The sequence below is a fragment of the Protopterus annectens genome, chromosome 13.part0 (assembly GCF_019279795.1).
Source record: "Protopterus annectens isolate FY-2018-M chromosome 13.part0, PAN1.0, whole genome shotgun sequence".
Lineage (NCBI taxonomy): Eukaryota > Metazoa > Chordata > Ceratodontiformes > Protopteridae > Protopterus > Protopterus annectens.
This window is the reverse complement of record NC_056747.1, coordinates 1,326,970,788-1,326,983,287: the sequence shown is the minus strand read 5'-3', so window position 1 is coordinate 1,326,983,287 and position 12,500 is coordinate 1,326,970,788. Positions and strand designations below refer to the sequence as shown.

At 39.8% G+C, this 12,500-nt stretch overlaps 1 protein-coding gene across 1 annotated transcript in view; it reads right to left on the bottom strand.

Annotated features, from left to right (window-relative positions):
• LOC122788060 (low-density lipoprotein receptor-related protein 2-like) overlaps window positions 1-12,500 on the bottom strand; it is a 1,238,079-nt gene that overhangs the window by 136,807 nt on the left and 1,088,772 nt on the right. The window contains exon 71 of the mRNA XM_044054982.1: window positions 10,878-11,057. Within this exon, the coding sequence (XP_043910917.1) occupies window positions 10,878-11,057 (180 nt within the window). The remainder of the gene's footprint in view (window positions 1-10,877; window positions 11,058-12,500) is intronic.

The window sequence follows — 12,500 nt, the reverse complement described above, 5'->3', positions numbered from 1 at the left end:
GCAAATTATTCCATTACCCTACTCAGAGAATCCCAACTTACTCTGTTGAATCTTTTGCCTGCATCAAGACCCACCAACAGCAGTGATATTTTCTCACATTCTGCTTCCATCATTATTCTATTAACGCTGTCAAATGTTTGCCTCCCCTCCCCAAAACCACATTGATACATATCTATCAATTTTGGCAACACCTTTGCTATTCTTTTAGCCATTATAGACATAAACACTTTATAATCGTGATTTAGTATTGAAATGGGCCTGTATGAAGCTGGATCTGATGGCTCTTTACCCTTTTTAGGGATTACAGCCACCACAGCCTTCTTCCAGGATGTTGGTACTGCTCCTCCTCGTAAAATGCTGTTAAACAAAGCCTTCCAGATCTTTATCACTTTCTTCCCACTTAGCTTCCAAACTTCCCCAGGAATAACATCTGTTCCTGGAGACTTTCCTATAGATTGGTTATATATTACCTTTTTATTTCATTTCCTCCTATCCTGACTACTAATAATTCAACTACATCTACCCTTGGTGTACTTAATTCATCCAAAAATATTTCCTTTGTACTTTTTATTGATTTCCACATTTCTCTGTTTTATATGGATTTTCATAATATGTCTGAAATGGATCTAATATATCAATAGGATCTCTGGTTATTTCCCTTGTTAGAAAATGACCTAAGCTTGGCAACAACACTTTCTACTTTCTGTTGCATTAGCTGTTGTGCTAAAAGCTTTTGTGCTTTGGGGTTATCATCAAGAAACAGTGGCTTACCAGCAATCTTTCTAAACTCATGTATATTATCCAGGTAATCCCTTATTTTCTGTTTAGCATTCTGTAATTGCTCCTCTTCTTGTTCTGGGAGATTCTCAAAATTCTGCAATACTTTAACCCTTATCAGTCCCTAAAAATAAATGTTGTTACTTCTTAACCATGTATCTTTTTATTTTATTTCTACCCTATTTTTAAACTCCACTTTCATTTTATCACACTTTCTAGCCATATTTTTGAAGACATTTCTATTTTCCCTAGTAACTCCTGAATGTTTTCCACAACAGATTCCTTAAATTCCTCTCTATTTAACAGACAGCTGGGGAAGCACCAGTGTCTCATTTTTAATTCATTAACCAGCATTTTTATTTTAGTTATTATAGGTGCATGTTCTGCGATCAAAGCTTTCAATTAAATACACGTTCCTGTGAAATATAATTTCTGTCTATCCTAGCCTAGTTTTTGTACATTGAAAAATAATATGTATATTCTCTTTGAGTTCCTACCACTGAATTTGCATCTTCCATACCAAATAGTTTATACATTTCTATAGAAATGTAACCTCTTTTGTAATATTTTCCCTTCTAGCTACTCCCAGATACAGCTTCACTGTTGCAAATCAAATTCCAGTCCCCACCAGTAAGTAATATTCTCTGCTGAAAGCTGATTGTTTCTCCCATAATTTACTTTAGGTACATTGTAGCAATTTTAGGTGGAATATAAATACATGCTAGCACGATCCACATTCATTCCTTGCCTGGGTAAATACATTAGGCACAAGGCTGCCTTCAAGAAATGGTGCAGGAGCCCTGTATAAATGATTTGGTTATAGTCATACAAAAGGCAAAAGGAGGCTGAGGGAATCAAACCAGGACTGTAGGATAAAGATCGTTAAACGCTCATAGCTTAATCATCTTTTCACTAAAACTGCCATAACTCATGTTTTTTCTAGTCTTTTTGATTTCTGGAAAAAGACAAAGAATATTTTAAACACTGTGTTATTGACTTATTTATGCTTTTTATTTGTTTATGTGCTTATGTGCTTATTTTTTTTTCAATATTTTTCTTCTTCTTTTAAATATGAGAAATCATTTATTCTGAACATGTAAAGCAAAAAAGGTTGCTTTACTTGCTCAGTATAAAAGATTGTTTCTTTACTTGTTAAACTTAAAAGATTTTTAAGGTATGCCCATTTTAGGCAAAGCACAGCTGACGGAAATCCCAATGTAACTAACATCCCAAATCCAAAACAGGGATCACATTAAGATACCTCTGCTCAATGCCAGAAGTCTGAACAACAAAATGCCTGACCTTGAGGCCTCCTGCATTTGGAGTGCACCCGTACCTGTGCAATTACTGAAATTTGGTTTAAATATTCAAAAGCAGTCCCGCTAGCTAAGCAGACCAGTTGGCATAATGGTTAAGGTCTTCGCCTCCCATGAACAAGGTACAAGGTTTGATCCTGACCTCTGACCAATGCCTGTTTGGAGTTTGCATGTTCTCCCTTTGTCTCCGTGGGGTTCTTCCCATGTCCGAAAAACATGTTGAGTGTTTCCATCTCAAACTCACCAACGAATGGGGCTGTGGGCAGCAGCACATACTCTACATGGAGCCCTATAGGGGGAAGAGTTGTGCAGACCAACCACTTTGGGCATCTACTGTGGTACACAGTATCCTCAAGATAGGAGAACATGGATCACAGACTGTGTGCAGTGACAGGGCTAGCCACTCGACAGTGTAAAATATGGCTCTAGGTCATGTTGACTAATGTTGCCAAACTGGTCATGGGTAGTTACTGGTCATAAGTGGGTTGAGGACCCAGCCTACGCCAGGGACCCATGCTAATGTTGGGAGGGGTATATGTGTGTGTGCCTGCCATAAAGCCCAGCAGCCCTGGGTCAATATGCTACTGGCTGGCCTGTGTCTAGTAGCCAGCCTGGATAGCTCTGTCGAGTAAAAGCTGGATGTAAAACCAACCAACCCGCCAAACATGAACTGAGAATTGCTACACTTAATGTACGCTCCCTGACAGGATGCAGTTTGGAAGTGGATGACATGATGATATGGAGGAGGCTGGACATCCTATGTATACAAGAGGCATGATGGAAGGGCAGTGCAGCAAAGTCACTTGGCTTTGGATCCAGACTCTACTACTCAGGAGAGGGACAGGCTAGAAATAATGTAGGACATGTGGTGAGAGAGAGGCTTCAAAAGGCAGTAATGGATATCATAAGAATTAATGACAGACTCATGGCAGTCAGACTCCAGTGTAATGATAGGGCAGTATTCATAATCTCAGCCTATGGCCAACAGCAGGGCTGTGGTAGTGAGGAAAAGAGTGCATTCAGACAGCAGCTGCAGGATCTACTAGATAAAGCAGGACAACATGAATTGGTGTTGATAATGGGTGACTTAAATGCACATATCGGGACAGACAGAACAGGATATGAGGACTGCCTGGGTCCATATGGGTGAGGCAACAGTAATAAAGAAGGAGAAGCCATTCTAGACTTCTCTTTGGCAAATGGCTTAATAGTAGCCAACACATGGTTCAGAAAGACAGACAGTCACAAGATCACATACAAGAGTGGCCAACATGCAACTCAGGTAGACTTCCTCCTAGTAAGGAAAAGGCACTGGGGTAGAATCCACAATTGCAAAATCACCCCAGTGAAACAGTCGTCCTACAGCATAACCCACTAGTTGCTACACTCAGTTGCAAGCAGTGGTCACAGAAGGCTGTAAGGTCAACAGAGACCAGGCTGAAGACCTGGAATTTGACTGGAGAGAGTACAGCAATTCAAGGAATTACTCAGGGCTCTAGCAACCAAAGAAGAGGAGGAAATAGGTGGAGTTGAGCAAGAATGGCAGTGCCTAAAAACAGCATGTGTTAGGACTACCAAAAAGATATGTGGACGAGCCATAAGAAAAGCTGGTGGTGGAATGCAGAAGTCCAGGAAGTCATCAAAAGAAAGGAGTGAAGGAAGAAGTGGGAGACAGAAAAGACTGACCAGGCCTGTAGGACTACAGGTTGGCTAACAAAGAAGTTGCAATAGCAAAGAATAGGGCATCAGAGGCACTGTACCAACTTCTGGAAAGTGACTCAGTAAGTGTCACAAAGCAACTATATCAGGTTGCAAGGCAAAGACAGAAAGGTAAAGAAGATAGTCAGACACCCTTCATAAGAGATGCCAGCAACAACCTGCTCACCAGTCCACATGACATCAAAGGCCAATGGAAGTAGTATTTCCAGCAGCTTCTGAATGAAGAAAACCACACAGAAGCTATACTGCCCCAGAAACAGCCTACGATGTGAGAAGAACAGGAGCCCATCCTAGAAGGAGTAAGAACAGCACTAAGGAAGATGAAGTCAGGGAAAGCAACAGGCTCAGATGAGGTCACAGCAGATATGATAAAGATGGGTGAGATAGGGGAGAAATGGCTCCTGAGGATGCTGATAGTAGTGTGGAGAGAAAGGTGCATCCCAGATGACTGGAGAATAAGCATACTCATGCCAGTGTACAAGAACAACAACTGTGGTCAGTACAGAGGCATCAAACTCCTATCACATTGCATGAAAGTTCTGGAAAGGGTGATTGATAAATGGATATGCAGAGTAGCAGAATGTAAGATAGGAGATGAACAGTTCAGATTCAGATCTGGATGCAGCACAACTGACCTAATGTTTGCGGTGAGACAGTTACTTGAGAAGAGGCTAGAGCTGAGGAGAGAGTCCAGCTGGGTATTCCTAGACTTGGAGAAAGCATACAACAAGGTCACGAGAAAGCTCATCTGGGCAGTACTGTGGTGGTTTTAAGTCCCAGAAACATTGGTAGAATTAGTGCAGGCTATGTACAAGGATCTAATGACTCAAGTACTAACAGTGTTTGGCCTCACAGAGGGGGTTCCCAGTGGGAGTGGGTGTACACCAGGGTTCAGCTCTGAGTCCACTGCTGTTCATACTGGTGATGGACTACAATAGCAAACCGGTCAGAGGGGGCATATCAACAAAGTTACTGTATGCAGACAATGTGGCATTACAGGCAGACTCTGAGCAAGAACTTCAGCAAAGCATAGGAGGATGGAATGCAAAGCTAAAGGCACATGGGATGAAACTAAGCACAGATAAGACAGTGATAATGGCAGTAAATTGGGGAAATGAGAAGAAGCTGAGAATAGAGATAGAAGGGAAGATAGTGGAACAGGTAAACAGCTTCAAGTACCTGGGAGGGGTGGTTGAGGAGAAGGGAAGTCTGAAAGAAGAGGTCAAAGCTAGAATCAAAGGGGCTGCAGCCAAATGGCATAGAATGTCATGTGTAGTCTATGACAAAAGAATGCCAAAGAAGCTGAAAAGTAAGATGTACAAGACAGTGGTGCGACTAGTACTACTGTATGGTACCTAAACATGGGCAGTGAAGGCAGAGCAGATGAAGAAGCTAGAAGTGATGGAAATGAAGTGCCTATGAAGGGTGGTAGGATGTACATTGTCGGACAGATGAAGAAATGAGGACATAAGAACAGAAGCCAAAGTAGCTCCAATTGCAGAAAACATCAAAGGGAACAGATTACGGTGGTTTGGACACACGTGCAGAAAAGCAAAAGACAATCTGGTGAAAAAGATTTGGGAGAGACAGGAAGAAGGTAAGAGGAAGCGAGAACATCCAGCAAAGAGATGGATAGATTGTGTAAAAGAAGATCTGTGACAGTCAGGCATGAGTGTTGAAGAAGGCAGGAGTGTGGCACTGAATCAAGAGAGCTGACGACAGTTAACATGATACCTTGACCTCATGTAGAAAAATGGGAAAAAGGGGGCTGATGATGATGATGATGATGAGTCCCTCCACCTGAGATCTTAGCCAGTATACAGAAACCTTGGAATGGGAGGTGCAGACCATCATTGGCAAAGCAAGTAGGATTACTAAGCATCTTGTCCCATGCTGACATATACTGAGCCTTTGGAATGACAACAATTTAGCCATTTGCCGAAGGCAATTATCCTTTCTTTGTATCTAGGTATCATTCTTAGTGTATTGTGACATTCTGTTGCTTTGAGGACTGTTGGTCTTATCTGCATTCATACTTTATTCACTTCCTATTCCTGCCTGCAGGTTTCCATTGTTTGGGAGGTTTATGTATTCACTTTTATGAGATTACTTTTTACTTTTTTGGCTGCCTTTGATTGAGTAACATCTAAATTTGAGATTTTAATGTTTTTATTTCTGTAATATGTGTCTAACTTATGTCACAGTCCTGATTTCTGTTTTGTTTTGCTTCTTTAGGGTTGCTACCTTTTCAAATGGCAAAAGTGGGACATTTTTAAGGAAACACGAGATTTTGCAGGGCAAGCAATATGCACAACCAATGGAAGGGATGTTTTCTTTTTTCCTTTTTTGCTAAAATAAAGATTCATTCTTGTAAAATCTGAGTTGTTTTTGTTGTTTCCTATAATATTAATATATTTCAGATACAGAATAAATGCTTCATGCAACTATTGGTTGAATCTGCTGTAGCCTACACAGAAGCACTCTATAAGCACTTGCATGAGTGCATGGACCGTGCTATCCTGAACAAAACCAAGACCCATTCCTCCAAAAAAGGAAAGCAGTCTGGTGGACCCTGGCCATAAAGAAGCTCTATAATAGAAGGAAGAAATTATTACAAAAAAGAGTAAAAACACAGGAAGGGAAGAGCTCCCTGACCAACCTCAGCAAAAAGCTAACATCCCTTATTAAATCCTCAAAGGCGAGCTTTGAAAGAAAAATTGCAACGGACACCAAGGACAACCACAAAGCATTTTTTAGCTATGTCAAGAACCTAAATAGCAACTCTCAAATCTGCTCTGAGCTACAACATAATGGTTCAAAATTCACGGAACCAACTGATATTGCCAATATACTGGCAGATAGGTTCAGTGCAAACATTACTCCTCCCTCACCCCCTAAAGGGCCCATATCTATACCAGAAGATTGCACTGCCCCCATAATCTCAGACACCCAGATGAGAACAGCACTTTCTAAAGCAAAAAACACAGCATTCATGGGACCACACAGATTCCCAGGCTGCGTGTTACATGAACTCCAAAACGAACTAATCCCTCACCTAAGTGCCATGTTCAACCACAGCCTAGCCTCAGGCTATGTGCCCATGGAGTGGCACATGGCAATGGTTGTCCTGCTTCACAAGGGAGGAGCCACCACCGACCCCGGAAACTATTGCCCCATCAGCCTGATGAGCCTCGTTTGCAAAGCCATGGAGCGCATCGTCATGGAACTCATAAACAACAACATTGGGAACCTACAGACCCTGCACCCTACCCAGTTTAGTTTTGTAAAGGGCAGGTAATGTCTTCTAAACCTGGTTGACTTCTTCGAGACAGTCACCAAAGCAATTGATGAGGGAAAGGTGGCCCACATGGCATACCTTGACTTTGCGAAAGCATTTGATACCATTCCCCACTCAGGAATTATAGATAAACTCACTAACCTAAATATAAACCCCTACATTACAAGATGGGTTGCAAACTGGCTCATGGACAGAACCCATACAGTGAAAATAGGAAATGCTAGGTCCGACTCCAAACCAGTGACAAGTGGGGTACCCCAGGGCTAAGTCTTGGGACCTCTCCTGTTTGGTATTTACTTCTCTGAGGTACAAGCAAACACAGGGGGACTATGGCTAACAAAGTTCGCAGATGACTGCAAACTGGGTGCCATAATCGAGACTCCTACTGATGTAGATATCCTTCAAAAGGGTCTCACTGAAACAGATACATGGTGCCAAAATCATGGCCTCAAGCTAAATGCCAAAAAGTGCATTGTCATCCCCTTTGGGAAAAACCAAGTACCTATGAATTACCACATAGGTGGCAGCTCCTGTAACACAGAAAATGTGATAAGAGACCTAGGGACCCAGGTAGACAGTAACCTCTCCTTCGATAACCACATCACTAAGGTGGTTAGAAAATCCTTCTACATGGCCCACCTTATCACAAAGGGGTTTGCATCTAGAAAAAAAGGATGTTATTGTCCCCCTCTATTCATTACTCATTAGACCCATTATTGAGTACAATGCCCCATTTGCGATGTACCTTACTAGACACCTGCAACAACTGGAGAGGCCTCAAAAATACCTCACCAAGAGGATAACGGACCTAAAACAGATGCCCTATGCCACCAGACTCAAAAAACTTCAACTGAATTCAGTTGCATACCGGCTACTTAGAGGTGATTTCTCCATGACATACAAGGCTATGTCAAACCCCGAATTGCTGGAAATGTTCCACCTAAGTAAAACCCAATCTACCCGAGCTACATGCTCGAGGGACCATAACCTGACCTCTACAATAAACAGGACTTGTTGGAGGGACAGATTCATGTCCCAGACACTCTCCGTGCTCTGGAATAAGGTCCCCATATATGTGAGGCAGAGCTCCTCATTAGTGCTCTTCAAGAAGATTCTTGATGAGTGGAAGGGGAACAGGAAATTCACTTCTGTGGCCCTGCTCGACAGAGGAGCAGATAACTAAATCACATGGGAGGCGCAAGCCGAAACATTTTGGCTAGGCTTAATTATGCCCTAGGGCCAATAGCCTAGTACCTACCTATGAACCTATTAGATGCCAAAATACCCCAAACCCCAATCAGTGTACTTGTTAAACTGAAATAAAACAAAAAAGTCACACCAGAACACAACAGAGTCTTTAACTACACAAAGATTTGAGTCCTTTCATTCCAATTGAAAATAAACTTCATCAGAAACAATGTGATCTCTGCTTCCTTCCTTTTATACACTTAAAAAAGCCAACAAAAACACCAGCAAAATTTAAAGGTATACCCCTATTAAAATACCAATACTATTCCCAAACATCTTGCATCAAATATATATGCACGCTAAACACCCATACCATTAAATATGAAAGTAAATGTTGTATAAAAATCCTTAATGGTAGATGAATTAAGAATTAGTAAACAGTAAACACAAGAAATAACTTTTGTAATCAATTAACTGTTTAAAAACATTTAAGAAAAGTTTGGTTGTAGAAGTCCTATGATAGTCTGACATAATTTTCAAAACAAGCTTGATAGATATTAAGTCTCCCTCTTCTCAACAAAGTTTTTCCAATCACCAATCCTTTCTGGATGTTCCACATTCTCGAAAAAGGTGAAAGGTGAAGCCAAATTTTTTAAAATACTTGCAGACAAAAGAATGCTAGTAACGGGCATTACAAGAGTTGGCTTTACCAACTGCTTACACGTGCTGATAAATTCTTGTCCACAAAGGTCAAATAGTCTTTCTATATAGAATGCTGGACAAGATAGACAAAAGGCTATGTATATAACACCTTTAGTATTGCAGTCAAATATGTCCTTTACTGTAATCAATCTAGGAAAAGCTTCCACAGAAAAACTGCTGCCTTCAAAAATAAATCTGCATTGTTTACAGGTTCTATACCTCTTCATGTCTCAACCTTTGGTAGATACATTGTCATAACTCCTGCCTGCTTCTAGGATGGTTTTAAAATTTTTTTTTTTTTTAAACAAATCTAGGTTGTTGCTCCGACCAGCTGGTTAACCCGGTACATCCAAAAACAGTACTCTACTGTGCCTTGATAGAACTTTTCAAAGAATGGATGTCTTTGCTCTGTTGCAGGACCAACACCTGTGAAGGGTTACCTGGACTTTTATCATTGTTTTTGTTCTTACCCACCATGGATCCAGGTTATTATATAATGGAGCCATATCGAGAATGTATGTGCTCTAGCCATACCTCTCAACCTGGAAACATCAAAAATCTGGACAAAGGCCCATGAAAAATAGGTACAAATCTGTACACTTATTAACATAAAATTTGCATACATAATTATGTAACCCCGCCCACTCCAATGGAATTGTGGGATGCCAACTTTCAAATGCAAACTGAAGAACAGAACCAAAATATGGCCTCAAACCCTGTAATAAATGGTAACCGTTTTTTTAAATGTGTAGCAATGATGTTCAGTGGGAAGAGAGAAAATGATGAACCTTAGGATTTTGTTTTTGGTGACTTGCAGTATATGGGTTTTGTGGGCATTTAATGCTCAAATATTCTAATCTTAGCAAAATAATATTATAGTTTGCTAGGCCCTCCAAAAGTCATTCTCCATGGCCTACTTATCAGTGGTGTAGCTTTGAGTTTGTGCTGCCCGGGGCTGTCTGAGTTTGCTGCCCTTCCCCCCTCACAAAATCATGGTTGAATGGGGCCTCCATACACAGCCCTCCGCAGCCATTCCAATGCCCCATTGGCTGTTTCACCCCATTTACCATAAACACTAATGTGCATACTGCTTTACTTCTACAATGATTATTTGATTTCATTTAAAACTTTCATTTTACATTTTATACCACAAATACTAATAGACATCTGCTAAACAAAGCAATACAGTCTCACAATGAAAACAGACTTAGCATTAAAACTTCTCTGCCCTTGAAACTCACATTCATTTAAACTTCATAAAACCCACATTCAAAGAAAATGCATCTGGTCAGTGTCGGATAAAGATTACCTTTGGGCTGCTTTCAAATCATAGGCCCCTTGCACATGAAACATACATGTGTTCTTTGATATACCTTCCAGATTGTATTAAATTATATTCCTTGTATAATACAGCACACTTGTAAAATAATAGTGGCCATTAGGTTTTTTCTGTCCGAGCTGCATGGCAGCTTAATATGCTGCTGTGAAGCAGCAGACTCATTTTGTATTGAGCATTACTTGTATGTTAACTCCCTGCTGGAGAATGTCCATTCTCCAATCGGGGTGCGATCTACAGGTTGCCCATTCTCTAATTGTAAATAATGTTCGTAGTTCACAATTCATAATTGCTTATTATAGTTTGTCTAAGAAAATTACTTAGTAGTGAAAATATTTTTATGAAATGCAATTAAATTGCTGTTAATTAAAAATAAATATTTTGAAATGAGAAATCTAAGTTCAGCTTCATCATATGAGTTTATGTGCGCATGACAAATCTAGGAACTGAACACAATGGTGTTAATTTACATCTAGCAAAGTGAATCTGATTTATAATCACATACTAAACAAACAGTAATTAATTCTCATTACAAACTTACTTGCTGAGTTATATTTGTGTTGCTGATACACATTCACTTGAGTCAGCCATGGGCCAACGCTCAAAACTTTCTTTCTCAGTCCTTTTCCAAATTTGTCTTGGCTATACACTTCACCCTTCTCTTTCGTTGTCCAGTAAATTTGACCCTCAAAAACATTCAAACTCAGAGGGTTTTCAACAGCTGAAAAGGGATTCAAATTTTCAATTAGTAATAGATTATACCACTGGTGAAATTATAAGTACAACCTACTGGTAATATCTGGTTTGTGACAACGTTTTATACAAGACCTTTTGTCTATTTCACAAGAAAACACATCTAGCAATGACACCTCTGGAACAGACTCCCACTGTATGCCAAGCAGAGAACCTCACTGGCTCTCTTCAAATGGAATCTGGACAATTGGATGGGTGACCGTAAATTCACCCCAGGGGTTCCACCTATGTCCCTCTTGGACAGGGGTGGTAGGTGCTGATCATGGAAATAAGGGTAAAAGTTAGCTAGGCTTGTAAGAGTCCTAGGGTCATTCGCCTAGTAATGTTCTATGATCCTATGATCCTATGACATACAATACAACATCTAATTGCTTTCCTCATTTTAATACCACTGCTACTTACTCTTAACTTATGGCTTGAGCTACTGTAGTGAATCTAGGTGCATAAACAAAGTTTGGATACATTGCTTTACAGAGTTTTACCGCACAATAGCTTAGATAAGATTTCAATGTAGTGTTGTGTTGTATATGTCTCTACATCATTTTACTTGATACTTCCCAACATATCACTGCTTCCTTGTAGAATAACATAGTCTATTTTATACTGGTGAAACAAAAATAACAAGTGTTGTTTTAGACTGCAGGAGCACCTTAGGGACATTAAGAATTTTAAAAAAGAAAGTCCAATTCCAGTACAATTCTATACTCACCAGTCCTTTCATTCTAGCCATATAAAGACTAGTCACTATTTTAGAATATGTTTCTGATTCAGATAATATGGACATTAAAAGATGATGGTAGTATAATGACACTGTTTATATATTGGTGCTCAGCACTTTAAAATTTAAGGGTTTTAATCAATAAATTACTTGTAATATAACAAATGGTTTACAGCCTGGTGAGTTCATGGTTTAGTCTTGATTTAATTGTAATTTTAACTAGGGTGTTTAGGTTTCCTGAAGTCTTATCCTGAGGTTTTAGAACAGTGTCATGATTTAATAAGGGTCCTCATTCATATTTTGTGGTTGTGTATCCTCAATATGTTAAAGGTCTTTGCATTAACTTCTGATTATATGTATTATATGTAAATTAAGAAAAAGACTGTAAAATACTTTCTCAGAAATGCTCATCTGTTTATTTTAAAATACTCCATAATGGGACAGTGAGAAAATGGTACTTATCTGCTTAATAACAAATGTCTTGGGCTTTAAAGCCGATGTCTTGGTTGTCTTTTTTGTTGTTTGTGACTGACAGAGTTGTTAGACAGCAGGTAGTGATGGGGTCTGATGACTTTGTCATATAGGACAGAAATACAGCAGAAGTTCAGATCCTGCTCTGAGGAACAAGGCAAGCTACTAGGAAGGAAGCATATGTTAATCTCAGGTGTAATGATGTGGCTTAAAGAATGTATG